Source organism: Echeneis naucrates, chromosome 4 (assembly GCF_900963305.1).
Source record: "Echeneis naucrates chromosome 4, fEcheNa1.1, whole genome shotgun sequence".
NCBI lineage: Eukaryota > Metazoa > Chordata > Actinopteri > Carangiformes > Echeneidae > Echeneis > Echeneis naucrates.
In genome coordinates, this window is record NC_042514.1 from 20,401,981 (window position 1) to 20,421,903 (window position 19,923).

General features: G+C 47.2%; 3 protein-coding genes across 5 annotated transcripts; 2 read left to right on the forward strand and 1 right to left on the reverse strand.

Moving 5' to 3' along the window:
• Positions 1–698: 698 nt before the first annotated feature.
• On the forward strand, positions 699–6,675 carry med16 (mediator complex subunit 16). 3 transcript variants are annotated; one of them, XM_029500364.1, is made up of 16 exons: positions 699–837; positions 1,161–1,318; positions 1,436–1,543; positions 1,620–1,789; positions 1,940–2,221; positions 2,310–2,459; positions 2,541–2,646; positions 2,780–2,935; positions 3,040–3,263; positions 3,987–4,193; positions 4,393–4,603; positions 4,672–4,805; positions 4,955–5,147; positions 5,659–5,872; positions 6,106–6,189; positions 6,453–6,675. In XM_029500364.1, the coding sequence occupies exons 2-16, from the start codon at positions 1,180–1,182 to the stop codon at positions 6,580–6,582; spliced, it is 2,508 nt and encodes an 835-aa protein (XP_029356224.1). In that variant the 5' UTR covers positions 699–837; positions 1,161–1,179; the 3' UTR covers positions 6,583–6,675. The 3 variants fall into 3 exon arrangements, with proteins under 3 accessions (XP_029356224.1, XP_029356225.1, XP_029356226.1); XM_029500365.1 differs by having other exon boundaries at positions 6,109–6,189; XM_029500366.1 differs by lacking the exons at positions 699–837; positions 1,161–1,318; positions 1,436–1,543 and having other exon boundaries at positions 1,666–1,789; positions 1,944–2,221.
• Positions 6,676–7,433: 758 nt separating this feature from the next.
• Positions 7,434–10,761, forward strand: plppr3b (phospholipid phosphatase related 3b). Its single transcript, XM_029500746.1, has 7 exons — positions 7,434–7,517; positions 7,832–8,017; positions 8,102–8,228; positions 8,468–8,663; positions 8,746–8,803; positions 9,009–9,182; positions 9,376–10,761. Exons 1-7 carry the CDS (start codon positions 7,434–7,436, stop codon positions 10,759–10,761), a joined length of 2,211 nt encoding a protein of 736 aa, XP_029356606.1.
• A 2,889-nt stretch (positions 10,762–13,650) lies between these two features.
• On the reverse strand, positions 13,651–18,300 carry misp (mitotic spindle positioning). The gene is made up of 5 exons (XM_029500467.1): positions 18,174–18,300; positions 15,184–17,242; positions 14,393–14,616; positions 14,145–14,183; positions 13,651–13,856 (listed from the first exon to the last, which is right to left on the reverse strand). The coding sequence occupies exons 2-5, from the start codon at positions 17,054–17,056 to the stop codon at positions 13,779–13,781; spliced, it is 2,214 nt and encodes a 737-aa protein (XP_029356327.1). The 5' UTR covers positions 17,057–17,242; positions 18,174–18,300; the 3' UTR covers positions 13,651–13,778.
• Between the last annotated feature and the right edge of the window lie 1,623 nt (positions 18,301–19,923).

Consider the following 19,923-nt stretch of genomic DNA (forward strand, 5'->3'; position numbering starts at 1 on the left):
TCAAGGTAGCATTTTTCAGATATTCCGCAGAAATACCATCTGAACAGGGTCATGTGGGTTTTTCTTAATTCTGTTTTTAAAACAACTAATCATTAAATGTTCAGTTGAATATAACTTACATGAAAATGCAATTAACACTAAAAAGAAATAATTATGATTATTCTCTATAAAAATGAGGAAAAATGTTTTAAAAAATCTTGACGTTTGTTTACATCAGAGGTGTCCAAATCCGGTCCTGGAGGGCCACTGTCCTGCAGGTTTTAGATGTCACCCTGCTCCAACACACCCGATTCAAACGATCAGCTCGTCATCAAGCTCTGCTGAGGTCTGATCTGGAGACACTCATTTGAATAAGGTGTGTTGGAGCAGGAAATATCTAAAACATGCAGGACAGTGGCCCTCCAGGACCGGCTTTGGACACCTCTGGTTTAGATGAGCCGAGGAGACTCATTCAAGGGAAAAGACCTTAAGGAGCAAGCGGCTGCCCAAGGCGCCCTCTCATAAACACAAACCACAGTTTAGTGCGTACACACAAGTGTATGAAGGAAAGATGTTTTATGAAGTGGGTTTGAGACAGCAGAGAGTTCACCACGCTGCCTCATAACCCCTCATCCGCTGCCAAATTAGCCTTAAACATATTTGCCAACAGGCACCTACAGAGGCAGCCTTACGACCTGGGTCCTCCTTACTCCGGTGGACCTAAATGAGTTCGTTTCATTGTTTCGGTAAATATCCCATGAAGAGATCCCACAGGTTTATTACCGGTCGATTTATCGTTGATCAACAACTGGTTCATCGTGGTTTCTTTCAGCGTAAGAGAAGCTGATTCAAATTCAGGTAAGCTTACTTTAGCAGCTTCAGTGCTAACCATAAACTACAGAGGAGCATCTCTGACCAGGCTGAAGTGACTCTGCTGTGCTACTCTGCTGGCCCTGTATGTCAGCTCAGAGCTTCAAACAGAAAGAAAGAGAGCCATCAGAGATTTCCAGAGCGAGTTCGCAGAAAATGAGCTGTTTTGTTCAACATGATGAAGGTCAGAGATCGAGTTCAGACCAGGCAGGGGGGTGATGTTTTTAACGATGGTTTAGGCTGCACTGTAATTAGTTGTTTCAGTCTTGAGGGGGGCATCAGCACGCCCTGTTCTCATTCTCATCCTCCAGCTTCTTCTGTGGTTGAATCATGGAGTTGGCTTATGTCTGTGAGTGGGAGAAGCGTCCAAAGAGCACACACTGTCCCTCCATCCCTCTGGTCTGCTCCTGGTCCTGTAGGAATCTGGTGGCCTTCACCACCGACCTGAAGAGTGACGATGATGACAAAGGTTTGACAGGCCCACACAAATACACACACACAGGACACATGTTGATTGCCAAACATTTAGTAGTTAAGAATTAACTGTGTGTGTGTGTGTGTGTGTGTGTTTGTATGTTATATGTAGATGTCAGCCACATGATTCACATTATTGACACTGAACACCCCTGGGATGTTTTCTCCATCAACTCCGGACACACTGAGGTCATCTCATGTCTGGAGTGGGACCAGTCAGGTAAGATTTGTACTGTTCAGTATTCACAGAACATGTCACACATGTGCTTGATGGTTGTGTGTGTTTGTCTGTTGAGGTTCGAGGCTGCTGTCTGCAGATGGGGACGGTCAGATTAAATGCTGGTCGATGTCAGAGCACCTGGTCAACAGCTGGGAAAGCGTCCTATCCAGTTCTCTGGATGGAGACCCCATTGTCGCTCTGAGTTGGCTTCATAATGGAGTCAAACTGGCTTTGCACGTTGAGATGGTAATCCCCACTGCCACAGATCAAATATGGAAACACGTGTCATACACAACATATATCATCAGGCTGTTGGGGAGAAGGTCGTAAGGACATGTGAGATAACAGGATGTTGAACCCTCAGTAATCACATGCGTCTGTCCCCTTCTGCTTCAGTCAGGCTCTACAAACTTCGGTGAGAAGTTCTCCCGGGTGAAGTTCTCTCCATCTCTAACACTATTTGGTGGGAAGCCAATGGAGGGCTGGCTGGCAGTGACAGTGAGCGGTTTGGTCACAGTGTCACTGCTGAAGCCGGGTGGCGCTCTGTTGACAGCCAGTGAGAGTCTGTGTCGCTTGAGAGGACGGGTGGCGCTGGCTGATATTGCTTTCACCGGAGGAGGGAACATTGTGGTGGCAGCAACCGATGGCAGCAGCTCATCTCCTGTCCAGTTTTACAAGGTCAGAAGCAGAATGTAAGACTACATATCATCAGGGGAACACCAGCCTGTTCCAGTTCAGTAAACTAAAGGTAGTTTCTCACGTTCAGGTGGTGGTGAGTGTGGTGAGCGAGAAGTGTCGCATCGACACAGAGCTGTTGCCGTCACTGTTCTTGCGCTGCACCACTGACCCCCTGAGGAGAGAGAAGTACCTGTCTGTGACCCACCTCAAGTTCCTCACCAGGGAGAACTCTGAGCAGGTAACCATTATATCCAGCATATCCAGTATACCCAGCACACCCAGTGTACCCTCAGCTGCTCAGGCCTTGATTGTTCTGCAGGTTCTCTTGTGTGCATCCAATCAGAGCGGCAGCATTGTGGAGTGTTGGTCTCTGAGGAAGGAAGGACTTCCTGTCAACAACATATTCCAGCACCGCTCCCCAGTTGGTGAGAAACTGACTCAAACTGGTCTGTCTAGAGTCTAGACTCTAGACTTAGTTGAGCAGATGTGGAAGGGCTTCGTTATCCAGGACTCCTGGCCTGACTCTGTCTGTCTGTCTGTCTGTGTGTATGTGTGCAGTGGGTGAGAAGCAGCCCACTATCCTGAAGTGGAGGATTCTGACCACAACCAACGACTTGGAGCGAGTCTCAGCAGTGGCTCTGCCCAAACTGCCCATCTCCATCTCCAACACTGACCTGAAGGTGGCATCAGATACCAAGTTCTGCCCAGGACTCGGTGAGGAGCTTTACCAACCTCCCCAACCTGAGTTGCTGCTTGTTACCTGAATCCTTGGGTCACAAAGTGAAGGTCACCTGACTCATCTCATCCCATGTTTGCAGGTCTGGCTCTGGCATTTCACGATGGCAGCATTCAGATTCTCCACCGTTTGTCCCTCCATACCATGGGGGTTTTCTACGGCTCCTCATCCTCCACTTCTGTTCAGAGACCGGGAGACGAGTCTGCCATCAAACGTCAGAGGACTGGAGGCCCCGCCCTCCACTTTAAGGCACTGCAGTTCTCCTGGACTTCGTTGGCTCTGGCTGGAGTCGACAACCACGGAAAGGTGAGGACACACCTCTTATCTACACAGCCCAGACCTGGACCCATGTTGACCCTGAAGGCTTGAGCCGCCTCCAAGTCCACATCAAAGTCTCTTCTTTGAGACACAGGAGACACAGTGCCCCCCGTGGTTCTGAGGATCTCATGTTGTGGGAGTTCTGTGGACTGGTTGGTGCTGCACAGCAGCTAGGAAAACAGATAGCATCTCTCATGTTAACTTCTGACGCTTAATACACAAGGCAAGACACCAGACTCACCATAAACACCGCAGACTCAGATGATTCGCTTAATTGACTTCACTCCAGCGCAATAAACAAGTGACTAAACGTACTGGTGGTCATTATTTGGCTGATATATATTATGCACATGCTACAATGATGATTTTATTTTTTTGATTATTATTTTTATTATTATTATTGTTGTTGTTATTTTTTATTTTAATTTTTTTTATCAGTAGTGGTGGTATAGACTAGTAATGCAACATGCTTTATTGTAAGCAGAACTGTAACTGTATTATACTATGTTTTTAATAATAATCTAATAATGCATACGTGGAACCTTAATAATATCCACAGTGACAGTTGTTTGTTTGTTGGTTTGGGTTTTTTTTTTTTTTTTTTTTGGTTTTCTTTTCTTTTTTTTGGTGAGTGATTCAAATTAACCAGAGTCCATAAAATGAACGGAGTTTAGTACCACTAGTTCAGAACCTGTGTTGCTCTTTCATCAGCTCCACATGCTGCGGGTGTCGCCCTCCATGGGTCAGGTGCTGGAGATGAACACAACACTACGCCACCTGTTGTTTCTGCTCGAATACTGCATGGTGACTGGCTATGACTGGTGGGATGTCCTGCTGCACGTCCAGCCAACCATGGTCCATAACCTGGTGGAGAAACTGCACGAGGAGTACATGAGACAGAATCAGGCACTACAGCAGGTCAGCAAAGCGTCATGTGAGAAAGTGCTAGTACACTTGGGGCTCAGAGTTCAGGTTGGGCGGGGGGGGGGGGGCAGGAATGCAGGGGGAGAGGTCAACCTTACTCCATTGTCTTTGAGACTTAACAGGAATAAATTATACTTTCCATAATGCCTCAGCTTGGCTGCCTGGCTTCTTAGAGCATTTTGCTGTGTTTCAGGTTCTGGCGACTCGTATTGTGGCGGTAAAGGCATCCCTGTGTAAACTCTCCACAGCAACAGCAGCTCGAGCCTGTGACTTCCATGCCAAACTTCTACTGATGGCAATTAGCTCCACCCTAAAGTCTTTGCTGCGCCCACATGTGCTCAACACACCGGACAAGAGTCCTGGGGACCGTCTGACTGAGATCTGTGCCAAAAACACAGACACAGGTGAGAACCTGGAACACCGGGAAGATACCAGGTATTGATCAGTTATTGATTCCTGTTTGAATTCTCAGATATTGATAAGGTGATGATCAATCTGAAGACAGAGGAGTTTGTGCTGGATGGCCCCCCACTTCAGTCCCTGCAGCAGCTCATCCAGTGGGTGGGAGACTTTGTCCTTTACCTTTTGGCCAACCTGCCCAACCAGGTGAGCTACAGATTACCTGACCTCATCCCTCACAAGGAAATGAAGTCATTGTGATGCAGAGACTTTTTAGTGCATGCAAAATCTCACAAACCATCTGAAGCTGTGATAAACCTCTAACCCTGTCAGTCTGCCATGGTCTCATCCTGCAGGGCTCCATGGTCCGACCCGGGTTTGGCTTCATGAGGGATGGGGCCTCTCTGGGCATGCTGAGGGAGATGTTGGTTATGATCCGGATTTGGGGTCTGCTCAAGCCCGGATGTCTGCCCACCTTCACTGCCACGTCAGACAACCAGGACAGCATGCAGCTACTGTTTAGGCTCCTTACCAAGCTCTGGCTCTGCTGTACGAACATGACCTGTCAAAGAACTAATCCTTTACAGACCCTAGTCCATGTCTCAGATAAGCCTTGATCAGGGTCTGTAGAGGTTCAACAGCTCTCACACTTCAACATGACAGGATCAGTTGCTGCTCAGGGACTTAAGTCCAGCTCATGTTTCTAAGTGAGGATCTAAGACTTCCTGTCTTCCTGTCTCTTTGCTCTGCAACATGAACAAGATCCAAAAGTAACCAAAGACTTTCCTCTCAGCATTATCACCCAGTCAGAGATACTTTGAACCAGGAAGTGACCCCCTTAGTCAGGTGTTGCCCTGTTAGAATCCTAACTGATCTGGTTTAACTTGGTCTAGTCTAGACTGATCTGTAGTCTGTTGAAGTCTGAGTTGCAGTGTGTTAATTCTGAAGTAATGGTCTGCTTTGATCAGACACAGTCTGGGCTTGTCTGGTCAAATCTGGTCTGTAGTCTGCAGCCTGTTGGATACTGTTAGGATTTGAAGTGGTCTTGCTCTGTCCCCAGCCCGGGATGATGGTCCCCCCCAGGACCCAGATGAGAGTCTGATTGATGAGTGCTGCCTCCTGCCAAGTCAGCTGCTAGTTCCCAGTCTGGACTGGCTCCCCGTTAACGATGGCGTCATAGTCAGGCTACAGGGGAAACACCCACTCAGGCTGCAGTTTGGAAAAGCTTCATCTCTGCCTGGAGGAGGAACCAGCACTCTGGAGGTCTTCACCAGGTAACACGCTCCTGGACCAGGACCTGGACTCATCGACCACCCTGTCCTGATCTTATGTCAACTTAATTGTGTGTGTGTGTGTGTGTGTGTGTGTGTGTGTGTGTGTGTGTGTGTGTGTGTGTGTGTGTGTGTGTGTGTGTGTGTGTGTGTGTGTGTGTGTGTGTGTGTGTGTGTGTGTGTGTGTGTGTGTGTGTGTGTGTGTGTGTGTGTGTGTGTGTGTGTCGGGGGGTTAGGAGTCCTGGCTGTCAGAAGATGGACAACCTGCGCTGTGTCCACATGGGGGTCTGTCCCACTGAGGACAGCAAAGCCTGCACCAGGTGAGTCCGCAGGAACTGATGCTTCCATCATGATCCAGAGGTCAGGATAAGTGACCTGTTGGTATCTCAGGCATGGGGGAAGGGGGTGGTGAGGCCTTTGATCAGAAACTGTTCTTGTTGTGGTTGTTATGCCTTAATTACCTGGCCTTAAAGTCGCCATAATGATCACCTGATAGCTGAACAGTTATTGTGTCGGTTTCACCTCCACTTAAATCTCTCTCTCACCGTGTGTGTGTCCTCTATCCATCCATCCACTCGTCCAGGTGTGGTTGTGTGACAATGCTCCGTTCTCCTAATAAAACCAATGCCATGAAACAGTGGGAGCAGCGCTGGATCAAGAACTGCCTGTGTGGGGGCCTGTGGAGGAGGATCCCCCATTCCCCCCTCTCATGAAGTTGATCATGTGACTTCACCTGATCCTGATCATGTGACCATTTAGGTCTCTGTCTGTAAATTAATTTAATTTTCTAATAAAACTCTGCACAAACTAAATAATGCTGTTATTTTTTGCGTCTGATGAGCCCACCAGCCCTCCCCCATTACTCTCTTCTCTCTCCCTCCTGTCTCCCCCTTGATCTCGGTCTCTCCCTCTCTCTCTCTCTCTCTCTCTCTCTCTCTCTCTCTCTCCCTCTCTCCCTCTCTCCCTCTCTCTACCCCTCCCCTCCCTCTCTCTGTTCTTTTAGCCCGGTATTCTTCACTACCCCTCCATGCAGCAGACCTCTGGCAGGAAAAGGACGTTCCGTCGTGATTTCAGAGAAAATAGAACCGGGACCAGCCTTCAGACTGGGACACACCTTGTCCAGTGCTGGCGGGTCTGGGTCTGCAGCTGGAGCGGGAACGTGACTCGAATCAAAGCGGCTCTAGTCTAAGGTGTGTGCGCGCGCGCGTGTGTTTGCGTCTGTCTCTGTGTGTCTTCGTGTGTCTGTGTTTGCCCTCCACCAGACCTGCAACGCTGCCGTTCGACAGATTGCGGGACATTACCAGGAGTGAACCGAGCTGCAACGTGTGTGTGTTTCTGTGTGTGCTGGATGATGACTGCAGTTTCAACTGTGTGTGTCTGTCCAGGTGTAAATTGGTGGACTGTATTATTCAAACGCATCCCCACAAATGCAGCAAGAACGAGATGTGACAGTTGTTTTTTTTTTTCCCAAACCCTCCAGATGTTTTCCATCCATGTTTTACTGTTAAATTGATCCAGACCCCAAACCTGGATCTAGACCTGCTGTAGACCTACAGGGATCAGGATGATGATGATGACATCAGAAAAGATGAAGAAGAAACCGCCAAAGGACAGTTTGACCCTGCTGCCATGTTTTTATTTCGTAGAGGTGAGAGGACACCCACACACTATAACACTATAACACACAGAGCCCTACAAAGAAGGTGACACACACACACACACACACACTGCTACCAACAAGTCATGCACAGCCACCTATTCGCCTGATCTCCTACTGTGGGTGGAGCTCCCGTTCACACCGGAAGTCCTCAGGCATGGGTTCGAACACAAACCCTGTGAGGTGACGGTGATGCATTGGTGCACAGTGCCACCCATGGTTCAGTTTCTTTCCAAGACTCACAGCTGTGTGTGTGTGTGTGTGTGTGCGCGCGTGTGCGTGTGCGTGTGTGCATGCATGCATAGTTGCCTATTGTGGCTTCTTCCATGGTGTCTCTATACTTCTTGGAGTTGACTGACGTGGTCCAGCCGGCTCAGGTCGGGTTCCGTTGCCATGACCGTGACCTCAGCATGCCATATGTAGACGGAGGAGACGAACTCATCCCTCTGCTGATGTTGCTCAGCCTCGCCTTCGCTGGACCCGCCGCTTCGGTAACTTCCTGTTGCTATTGGCCCTGGATCCCAGACTGTAAGTAGTGGATCCTCATGCTGATGTGGATTTGTTTTGTGTACCAGATCATGGTGGTTGAAGGTCTGATTTACTGCCTCCAGTCCAGACTAAAGCTGCGTAGACCTGAAGGAAGTATCAACGCCGGTGGCTGCAACTTCAACTCTTTCCTTCGGAGGACGGTCCGGTTCGTAGGTACAGATCGTCCCCTACGCCTGCAATGGCCACAGGCCGCCCCCTACATCTGCACCACCCACTCTCTCCCTGTCTCTCTTTCCTGCTGCCAGCAGTCTTCCCTCTATCCCAGGAGGACTAGATGTTTCCCTCATTCATTCAGATAAATGAACTGTGGGAAAGTTGTATTCATTTATTCTTCTATATCTGTTCTTTCTCTCCCTCTCTCTCCTTCGCTCTCTGTCCCTCGCTTTCTCCAGGTGTGCACGTGTTTGGGATGTGTGCAACAGCACTGGTTACTGACATTATCCAGCTCTCAACAGGTTACCATGCTCCGTTCTTCCTCACTGTCTGTAAACCCAATTACACACAAGCTGGAGTGTCATGTGACAAAAATCCTTACATCACCAAAGACATCTGCTCTGGACACGATCAGCACGCCATTATGGCTGCCAGGTCAGCCCAAGACACATACTCTCTCTCCCCCCTTCTCTACCACTTGCTCTCTCTGAATTGATGTCTCTGTCTGTCCTTACAGGAAGACATTTCCTTCCCAGCATGCCACTCTCTCTGCCTTTGCTGCAGTTTATGTTTCTGTAAGTATGACTTTTGTTCAAATTAATTGTGTGACTGATGAAGGAGGTGAGGCCGTCATTTATCGGACATCAGATCAGACCCTCACTTTCTTAGAGAAGCCACAAATGTAAAGATCATGAACATTTCCTCGCAAATGAGGCCTGACCCCTGACCACAAGCTGTGACCCTGACCTCTGACCCTGGTCATCCTCTGTTTCCCTTCAGATGTACTTTAACTCCACCATCTCAGATAGCACAAAGCTGCTGAAGCCTGTGTTGGTGTTTGCGTTTGCCATTGCAGCAGCGTTGACGGGTCTGACTCAGATCACACAGCATCGCAGTCATCCCATCGACGTCTACGTGGGCTTCCTCATTGGAGCCTTCATCGCCGCTTACCTGGTGAGGCAAGCCCCTCATGTCACATTTACTTTCCTGAGTCATATCCTTAGCCGTCATCATGGACACCTCTTTTTCTGTTGTCAGGAAAATAGCGATGGAGTTGATCCGTATTTAACCACTCAGTTGTGAAAGAAACATAATGGCGGTTGTCAGCGATGCTTCACCCTGATGTAGTTATAATTCCCTCTTTCAGGCATTTCACGCGGTGGCCAACTTCAAGTCATCTGATGATATCATTCCGACTCCACCTCCCCCACCTCCAAAAGAAGACCCTCTTCGAGCACTGACAGAGCGAGGACATGAGTCCGTCTACAACAAGGGCCCCGCCTCTGCCTCAGAGAGTAACGATGAGATTGCGGCAGCTCCAGCCCCGATAGACCGTCTGGAGGGCCTGGGGCCACTCCAGAGAGAGAAGACATCGATGGGGAGCCTGAAGAGGGCAAGTGTAGACGTGGAGCTCCTGGCACCTCGCAGTCCCATGGGGAAGGAAACCATGCTGACCTTCAGTAACACACTTCCAAGGGCCAGCATGAATGTTAATGGGGTGCTGGGGACCAGTGAGCCTCCCGAGGATCTGGTCCAGCCAGTCCAGCCAGTCCAGCCAGTCCAGCGGCGCTTGAAGGCCGTACAGGTCCCTGTGGACCCCATGCGGTCACAGCAGCTGGTGTCAGAGTGGAAGCAGAAGTCCATGGAGATGAGAGGCCTGAGCATCCGGGATGAGGTGGAACGCAAGGCCAGTGATGACGGCTCTGAGGGCGGTTCTGTGGGCACAGACGAAGGGGGGTCACAGGCCCCTATCTACCAACCTGCAGTGCAGTCTGGGAGGTCGACTCACAACCCAACTCCACCTCCAGGAACTGCCAAGGCTGTGGCAACTCCTAGACCACCACAAATCCCTGAAGCAGGACCCCCACCAGTGTCCCCAAAGAGTGCTCTAACCCGTGCAAAGTGGCTCGCCATACGGGAGAAGACAAGTAGTGAGGGGTCAACTCACGGTGCCACCAACCAGCCTCGACTCATGCAGGTTATCGCAATGTCGAAGCAGCAGGGGCTCCTCCCCTCCTCCTCCTCCGGGGAGAAGTCCTCCGAAACGGCCTCCACCTGCTCAGGTGCCTCCTCCACAACTGATTCTCCACACTACCGCCCTTCCACCGAGCACCAGCGTGACGGGTCAAGTATCATCACAGTGGATGCCCACGCCCCCCACCATCCTGTTGTCCAAGCCCCTCCCCCTCCTCAGACCCCAGCCCTCACAAGTAACAGCAACCTCTGGGAGTGGGCAGGGGCATCCGATGTAGGAGACCCCCAAGATGCTTATACACTGAACAGCCTGAGCCGAGGAGACGCTGGTCCCCGCGGCAGTAGTTTTCGGCCTAACCGGTCTGCATCACCATGCTCCACCATTGGTCCTGAGTTGGCCCCGCCTCCACCTCACGCCCAGGTGGACATGGACGTTAAGCGCAGAGAGACAGCCATGAGGCGCAAGACAGCATTGGTCCTGCTGGACCGAGAGATTCGAAACCAGACTGAGCAGGAAAGCTACTATAAGAGCCTGCAGGGACGCAGGTTTAAGGATTAGGCCCTGAATATTTCCAAATGTAAGCCTTATTATAAACCTGGTTACTAACAGAGACCATGGAGCCCTGGGAGGCAGGGGCTCAACACTGTAGAAACAGGATCATAACAGAATCTAACAGACCTTCAAGACCTCCAGGACAATCAAGGCCCTCGGGATCTCCAAGACCTTTAGAACATCAGAACTGCTAGGAGATTCAAGATCTACACAACACCCTCAGAAGAAAATTTTCATCTTCAGTTTAATAATTCAATGTTACTTTCAGTTTAGTTTTCTGCTTCTATGTTTGCACCCGCACATTGAGAGCAAAGCATAACCAGAGTCAAATTCATTTTGGCACATGCATGCTTGGCCAATAAAGCTGATTTTGATTGTGATTGTGATTCTGAACCTCCAGGACATTCAACATTTTCAGAACATCCAGGACCTTTGGGACAATCAGGCCCTCAGAACCTCAAGGACCTCAGCAAACCTGATTCAATGTCAGTTAGCCATGTGACCTGATAATCTTTTCAGGGTACAGTGACTCATCAGTAAAAGCTAAACTTTGGGTCAGAACAAACCTCGAGTTCATGTCTGGACTAGAGGGCCTCAGTGTTGAGCCTCCAAGCAAGAAAGTTAGTCAGTTTCCATGGAAATTCATTCTTTTATTAATCTTAAGTCAGAAACTGAGCACAAACCTGAGACCTGCAGTGAATGTTCTATTTTCTCAGCATCACCCTGAGCAGGTCCACTGCCACCACCTGCGACAACAGCCCTGTTGAGGCCCTACTCCGATTGTATATTATCTGGACAAATCTCCTGTTGCCTTTCTGTTGTGATAGCTCGGTTACTATAGTGGTTTTCAGCATGTTGGCTTGTTTTAATGCTGCTCTCTGATTGATGAAGCCTGTTTCCATATGAATGTGATTCAGAACGGATCAATACAAGATTCGATATTTATTGATTCTTCACATTTGGAAGATACTGATTGTTTCAGTGAGTCTGAGCTCAGGACTGAGGATCTCATAGGTTGTAAACAGGTAATGAATTGATTGTCAACTGTTATTAATGACTTATTAACTGGAGATTAAAAGTCAGGTGGTTTATGTCAAGTTGTGTATATAAAAAGTTCATGTGATAAAAATTAATTAATGATTTTCAGCATTTGTAATAAAGGAACGATTCATTGGTTAATTTGTCTTAACAAATTGAAGTTAAACAAAAGTAAAGCTGTGATATTTTTGAAAATAAATTCAGAACTGGAGGAAGCAAACTGATAATGTCATCAGAGTAAAGTTTACTATTGAATGTCAGTGGCGTTGTGATGGACTGAGGAAATGGCCAGTTGTTGTTGTGTCTGTTGTTAGTATTGTTGCATGTGTTGATGTTTTTTATTCTGATGACTGAACTGAAAAAGGCTGAATGTAAAAACTTTGTTTCTGTGACATGTAAAAAATCTGCTGCTTTAAGAATAAAAGTGAAGCTGCATGAAAGTAAAAACATCCATCAGAAGCTCTTTCTCATTTGTTTTTTCTGTCCTCTTTATCTTCATTCTGTCTCAATTTGGACTTATTTAGCTGACAAAAAATGGTTTTTGATTGCAGTTGGAATGTCAGGTCTGATATTTCAGACCAAGTCATCCAGATAAAGAAACTCCTCTTCTCCCTCCTCCAGAGGTAGCAGCTGATCCCGTCACCTCCTCACCAAGGAGAGCCTCCTACAGGTCCTGATCCCAATCCCGATCCTCGTCTTGGTCCATGTCCTGTGCCTGGTCTGGTCAAACTTTCCAGGCAGTGAAGAACTGTGAGATGTTCAAAGGTAGGAGAACTGTGGGAGAGGTCACTTCTACAGTTAGATTCTAACATCAGAGGGTCAGAGTTTGTTTACCCAGAATTCCCTGAGAATGTCTCTCTGGCCTCCTGAAGTCCTTCAGCAGGAAACGAATCAGGATGAGGAACTCCAATGTTTCCAAGGCAACGGTGATGATGGCTGATGCCAAGATAATGGCTCCAACACAAACACACACACACCCTCCCTCTCTCGTCTATATTTGCTGGAGGCGATTCAGCAGTCAGCTTGTTGCCAAGGCAACAGCGACCAGAAGAGAAGGAGAGAGAGGTAAATTATCACTTTAATAACCTGCTGTGTTTGTTTGTCTGTGATGCCAGCTTTTTATTTTGAACTTACACACTGACACCCAGATCCAGGTGTCAGCGTGAGTTTCTGCTGTTTGAAGTTCCAAGTGTAGAACGATCTGATTGGACAAAAACAGACTTTTCAAGAAAACCCCTGCAAAATTAGACCAGCAACAGGTAATACCAGTGCCTGTAATTATATGTTATCAGTTACAAGCCATAATCAATGCATTACAATAATTTGCAATATCAGAGGTATAAAGTGAATAATTAATATGCATTCCATTATGTGTTCTCTGACGTGAAAGCAGTTCTACTATTGACAGGTTTTCACATCGGAGCTCACTTCAGCTGTATTTGTCTACATTTCATCACTAACATACGTTGGTATGTATTCACTAATGATATCGCTTTCCTGAAAGCATTCAGAACGATTTTGACTTGAGTGTTGTGCAATGGAAAGATTGATATTAAGAGTGTCCAGAGTTTCTGCAGCCATGTGTATGCTATGAAATGAGTAAAAATGAGAATTTATTCATGTGTGACACTGAAGTTGATGAACTTCAGATATGTGTTTGTCAGATATGTTTGTTTAAAGAGTAGTAGCATTAATTGGCATATCCCTTGTATGTTTCAGTTACACTCATAGCAACGTCAATGAACCTGCAGTAGTGGGGTGAAGAAATATCTTCAGATCTTGTGTTGTGTATGCACGCACACACACACATACACACACACACAAGGATTACTGATCAATGAGAAGCTTCAATTTCACTTCACTTTATTTATACAATAATCAGTCTATTGTTCTAGGCATCTGATTGGATGAGTTATCGTCTTCAAAGACCCTTCAGAAATTCAGAAAGTGTGGCCTTGGTCCTGGATCTGGTCTTGCTAGTCTCACTAATTGGTAAACACGCCGGCCTCCCATTGCAGAGCTCGCTGGTTTTTATGTCGAATAACACGAGTTGACTCAACAACCTGAGGACAAGGAGACAAACGACAAAAAGAAATCGAGACAAAGACACAAGGAGACAAAGAAACAGAGAGATGATGTTCAAGACATTTTCAGCTTTGAACACAAATTTTAAAGGTTGTGAAATAAGCGACTGAAGCAAACAGTTAGCTTAGCATTAAGACCTGAATCGTTTGGCTTTGGGATCAAATCAGATTAATAGTTTGTGGTTGTGAGAGTAAGTGTTGGACCTATTTCCTGACAGTGTATCCTTCCACCCACTCAGACAGGAGTGAGACAGAATCGTCTCCTACCTCATTGTTGACATCGTCAATTGGCTTGATTCCTGCGTACTGAAAGAAACAACAAATGAAAAAGCCTCTCAGGGATTTTACATCCAAGATCTGAGTGATATCATTTACAATTTTCAGGTGAATCATCAAGTCTGCAGACACCTGAGACCAGGATCACACACCAGGCAGGAAGTAGCTGCCCTGCCAAATTTTATTATAAATGGCAGGATGCATAGATATTCAAAATAAGAGCCTTGTTCTTGACTCACTGAGCTCTCCTCCAGCTTCAGCCTGACATGTCTGTCCTGAAAGTCCTGCATCAAGGTATCTGTAAATCCTCCGATAGGAGGGGGAGCTAACCGGACCATGACAGGGGAAGCAGAGAAGGATGAGGGAGGAGGAGGGGTGGTCCAGGGTTGAGGGGTGACAAAGGTCATGGAGGGCAGACGGACAGAGGGGTGAGAGGAGGAAGAGGACAGACTGGCAGGTTTATCTGAAACACAACAGGAAATAAGCTATATGAGTGACTTCAGGAGTGACAATATAAATGACATCATGGTGTTATCAGTGAATACCCCTTTGGATCCAGAATCCAAAGGGGTATTCTGCAGGTCACTGCAGGTCTCAGGACTCGATTAGAGCCTGAACGATCCAAAGCGATTTCATGCTTTCAGTTAATCATCAAACTGCTCGTCATCTGAGGCTGCTGCCCTTTGCTCGTTCCTTCCCTCAGTTACTGATTATTGTAGTTTATATGACACAGTGGTATCCAAGTTATAAAACACAAGTCACCGAAATCATTGTGTGGTGAACCCTTCTGTGTCTTTGGAGGTTACCAGACCTGCAGTAACAAATCTAGTCTGGGGATTTGCTGCCCCAGCTTCTGCTCCATCTTCAGTTTTCTTGGTTTTCTAAAGAACATTCCTTTGAATTCTACAGCTTCAAAATAAATCTGTCATGCGATGTCACCAGTGATAAACTCTGAGGCTTTGAGGCTCTGAAGCTCTGAGTTTGGAGACTCTGGGGTTCTGAACTACTGGCCTTGATAGGGACAACCTACCTGTATTTGTGGGTGGGTAAAACTGACTGACAGCCACCTTGGTTGCCTGTTCGACCAGGGGAACTGGAGACTGCTGACTGCTTTTCTCCCTCAACTCCCTCAGCTCCTGCTCCCGTCTCATGGCCTCCTCAATTTCCTTTTCAATGAAATCTGGAGTCCTTTGCACTCTAGACTGCAGACCTGTAGGCTCCAGATTTTCCCTCCAGGACCGAGATGTGGTCGAGATTGGGGTTCCTGCTGGAGGGGAGGAGGAGTGGGGAAATAAAAAAGTCATTTGATCTTGGTGGAAACCTCTTGAGTTCTCATCCACCAAACTTCCTGCAGTTGCAAAAGGAGCTGAACTTATCTGGAGAATAGACAACTCAGTTTCTTCAGTGTGTCGGTGAGGACAGCAGGGAAATGGGAAGCTGTCTGTCTCTTCACACTCAGGTCTTTCCTCTGTCTTTCTATCTTCATCTTGTTGATCAAATGTTTTCTTCATATCCTCCAGCTGCTGTGGAGGATCTTGGCTGTATTGTCCAAGGGTCCCACCTTGGTACTGAGGTTCCTCTAGCCTCAGTTTCTCTTTCTGGATCTCTCGCTGGACGATGAAGCTCACTCGTGTCTTTTCTTTGGCTTTGGTGGGTGTTAGCGGTGACTGTAAACGTTTGGTTTTGATCTGGACCATCTCCATCGTGTTGTCGTTCTGTTTCAGGCCTCGAGAGCGCCGCAGGTTCTCTTCACGTTCCTGAACTAACCGGATCTCCCTTTCAATTGGGGTCTCCTTCTCATTAGTGGAGTTGCAGCTCTTTTTTTCTTCTTGTGAGTTGTTACTGAACATGCCTTCATTGTTGGCACAGCCACCACTCACCACCACCAACGCCTCCAAGCCCGAATCTAGATCTTCAAACTCACTGCTCAGACTCTGTTGACTCAGACTCTTTTCAGTTTGGCACATCATTGGCCCCCTCTCCTGGTAGGTCTCACCTTCTCCTGATGGTTTAAACTGAGATATCTCTGCATGGTCAGATGTCTCTGCCCACCTTGATGAGGACACATCAGGATCTTCCTGCAAAGAGGAGTTTAGATGCACCTTTGAGGACCTTAGAGGGTTGAAGACTGCTATTGGTCTGTCTTGCTCCATCTTCAGGAACTGTTGTCGGACAGCACTGAAGTTGATCTGCTGGTTGTCGATGGTCCCAGGTTCGACAGGACCAGGAGGTTCTGGTATGGTGCTGACAGGACTGTAGCTCACACTGAAACCTTCACTCAGTTTTTTTGCAGATTTGCTCAGATCTAGATTTTCCAGAGTGCACAGCCGATCTTTGAACATTGGCTTCTTTTTTGGTGCTTGGCTGTGAATTATCTCCTTGCGCAGCTGCTGCTCCTCTTCCTCCCCAACTACTTCGATGTTGTTTTTTGAATCCACCTTGTACTGCAAGTCTCCCTCATTCTCTGAGAACAGACTCTCTGGCTTCCTGCTTCTGGCATAGGTCTGTAGTTTGAATCCTTTCTCCTCCTTCAGGGTTGCCAGCTGAGCCTGCCGCTGTGGTGAGACCATCCAGGCTTCATTTAGTTCAGCTTCAGGACTTGCTGGATCCTCCACAAAGGAGTAGAAGCCACACTGAGAGCCAGTGCTGCTAGTGGGACTGCTGGTGTCACTGTGACTACTGAAATGGTCTGAAACGATAATCTGCTGAGCCTGAACCACTACGCCTGGGGACCGTTCAGCCTGCTGGGTGGATATTACCACTGATGAAGGGCTATGGGTGATGGAGATGGTCACTGGGTTGGGAGGGTCGTTTTGGGTGGGGCTAGCGATGGTCCGCAGGTCTGAGGGTTGAAGCAGGGGGGACAGTGGTTTGAGCACCCACCTCCTTGGGACACTATCCATTGCTACATGCAAAGCTACAGGTGGGGCAGCAGGTGGAGAAAGAGGTGGACCTATAGGTGGAGCTACAGGCCAGGCTGCAAATGGAGTTGCAGGTTGAGCTACAGGTGGGGGACGATGACAAACAGAGCTGAATGTTCGAAAAGTCTGAGGAGTCAGAACTTCCTGACGATCAGCTCCTGAGAGTCTCTGAAACAACAATTAATATGGTGGTTACTATGGACACCCACAAGTTACAACTGGAAGCACAGAGGATTTTGGTTTCTATGGAAACAACAGAGTGGCAGGTTGATTTCCATGGAAACAGGCATGTTCCTATGGAACCAATTGTGAGGACAAGTCTGTAACAATAGAAACCAGATTTATACAGGATCTTTTTAATTTCACGTCATAGAATTAACCCCTGAGTGATTGCAAAGCATGATGGGATTCAGAGTCCTTCTATTTATGATTGAACATGAACATGGATCTCTGATATGAGGGTGGAATCTGACTGTCACTGTAGAGATAGTGAAGAAGGGGAGTGATGTCCGAGCGAATCAACACAGGAAGCTGTCATGTGACTTAAAAGGTGGGTGTGTTTTTTCCTGAAAACATCACACACACACACACACACACACACTACCATTTAGTGTAGGTGTGGACACACGTTTGAACCCTGTCACATGATTTTTACATCTGTCCGAGTCTGATAAGCTTCTGAAGTCACTGTCAGTCTACTGATAACACACGCACGCACGTACACACACGAGCATGCAGACACACACACACGACTTTAGATCTCATAGCTTTAACAAAGTTACTGACAGAAAGGAGGTCAGAGTCTGGATCAAAGTTAACCTTGAGAATAAAACTAGTAAATTAATAAACCAGCAGCTGATCCTAAAACTAACTCTAAACCAACTAAAAACAATCAAATAAACACACAAACAAAGGTGAACAGGAAGCAGTTGTTTTTTACTCTACAGGGGCTGAGATTCCAGAGTTTGACCTGCATCCTCTGAGGACCTGAGCAGCCCAGTCAAGTCCAGTTTGTTCTGGTCAGGACACAGAAGCTTTCACTTTGAGAAAAACAATAAATAATAAAGAGGAGTTCCATGTTTCTGAGCTGGTTTCTTACCTGAGACCAGTTTCCTCTGAGCAGCAGGTTAAAATCTAAAGAGAAACTGTCAAAGTTCACTGTCTATCAGCCTATCAAAGGCCCTGCCCCCAGATGTAGGCCCCTGCCCACCGAACAGAGGCCCTGCCCACTGACACTGACACACACACACACTCACACACAATTATGTGTCTGTTTAGGATTGTTTGAAAACCGAATCCCAGCTCACTGCTGAGGTCCTGGTGGACCAGCTGGAGTCTTAGAGGACCAGCAGAAGGCCCAGTGGTCAAGCTGAGGCTGGTTCAGGTCCTGGTATGTTGATCAGTTGGTCACCTGGTGCCCTCTGCTGGTCTGAAACTTCTTCACCTTCCTCTCCTGAACAAGTCCAAAGCCCCCAGGCCCCAATTTTTGCTTTTTGCCGATTTGTTGGTTTGTCTATTTGGTTTTGACTCATTTGTTTTTTGTTTGTTTGTTTGTTTGCCTTACCTTGGCCTCCTGGTCCAGAGTCTGACAGAGGACTTGCCATGGAGTTGTGTACCTGAACATCCTGAACTGCAGCTAGAGCTTACTGGTTCCCACTGGTTGTGGTCTGGATATGGATGATGATGATGATGTCAGTCAGACCCTGAGCCAGTAGGAACTAATCAACAACAAGCCTGAGAAAAAAGAGAATATAAACGCTGAAAAACAATTTTACTGTTGAAAAATGTCTTTTGAGCAACATTGCTGGTAGTGCTGTTGCCTCACAGCAAGAAGTCCGTGGGTTTGATTCCCGGGCCTGGGGCCTTTCTGTGTGGAGTTTGCATGTCCTCCCAGTACTTGTGTGGGTTTCCTCCCACCGTCCAAAGACATCATCTTTGGGTTAACTGGTGACTCTAAATTGTCTGAGTGTGAGTGACTGAGTTTGTCGCTGTCTGTCTCTGTGTGTTGGCCCTGCAGTGGACTGGCAACATGTCCAGGGTGTACCCCACCCGACCAGGAAACAGATAAGTGGTTGAAGATGAATGAATTAATTTCTGTTACCATAGAATCATGGCTGTCAACTGCTATGGCTAAGTCAGCAATAACCAGTTGTATCTTCTGAAAATTACAGATGGCCATGGTTATTTAAGTATATTACTGATTGAAAATTGTGATGTCATCATGACGTCACACAGGTAAGAAGAAACAAACTGAACATGGACTCACCTGCAGGCTCAAGTTTGCAGCTGATGGAAGATTGATGCAGAGTCAGGGTGGGTGTGTGTGTGGTGGCGGTGGGTCGAGTCATTGTGTGTATATTTTCTTTTTGGTCAGCAGCATTCCTGAAATAGTCTGCTGCTCAGCAACTAACACACACACACACACATACAAAGATGCACACATACACACACAGCTGGATCTCTATCATCAAATTTCATGACAGTTTCATTTTATAGTTGTCTCACCCTTTGTTTTATTATTAACATGCAACTCCCTGCTGCTACTTCACATGAAAAAAAAAAAAATCTAAAAATGGGGATTCTATTGTGGAGTATTCATCAGAAACAGTGATAAGTTAGAAGACAAATCACTGTTTGTGATAAATAGAGGAAGTGGTTCATCACGTCAGTTGTTATTATTAACATTTGTGGTAACCACGGTAGCCACAGGTGTCCTGAGTTCAGCAGGACTGAGCAGTACCAGAAATTGTATCAGGAGCTGGACTAGGAGCTGATTGACGAGCTGGACCTGAAGTTCTGAGATCAGCTGTTAATCATGATGATCACCACTCAGTCAATCAGACTGCCAT

What these genes read in the sequence shown, in the direction of transcription:
- med16 (XM_029500364.1), top strand. Translation starts at nt 1,180, where the DNA reads ATGGAGTTGGCTTATGTCTGTGAGTGGGAGAAGCGTCCAAAGAGCACA. An exon ending in TCTGGAGTGGGACCAGTCAG is followed by an intron (nt 1,544 to 1,619) that starts GTAAGATTTGTA and finishes TTGTCTGTTGAG; the next exon opens with GTTCGAGGCTGCTGTCTGCA. An exon ending in CCAGGGAGAACTCTGAGCAG is followed by an intron (nt 2,460 to 2,540) that starts GTAACCATTATA and finishes ATTGTTCTGCAG; the next exon opens with GTTCTCTTGTGTGCATCCAA.
- plppr3b (XM_029500746.1), top strand. Translation starts at nt 7,434, where the DNA reads ATGATGATGATGACATCAGAAAAGATGAAGAAGAAACCGCCAAAGGAC. An exon ending in TCGCTGGACCCGCCGCTTCG is followed by an intron (nt 8,018 to 8,101) that starts GTAACTTCCTGT and finishes TTTGTGTACCAG; the next exon opens with ATCATGGTGGTTGAAGGTCT. An exon ending in CCTTCATCGCCGCTTACCTG is followed by an intron (nt 9,183 to 9,375) that starts GTGAGGCAAGCC and finishes TCCCTCTTTCAG; the next exon opens with GCATTTCACGCGGTGGCCAA.
- misp (XM_029500467.1), bottom strand. Translation starts at nt 17,056, where the DNA reads ATGGATAGTGTCCCAAGGAGGTGGGTGCTCAAACCACTGTCCCCCCTG. An exon ending in TTACCCACCCACAAATACAG is followed by an intron (nt 14,617 to 15,183) that starts GTAGGTTGTCCC and finishes GTTGTGTTTCAG; the next exon opens with ATAAACCTGCCAGTCTGTCC. An exon ending in TTGACGATGTCAACAATGAG is followed by an intron (nt 13,857 to 14,144) that starts GTAGGAGACGAT and finishes CCTTGTCCTCAG; the next exon opens with GTTGTTGAGTCAACTCGTGT.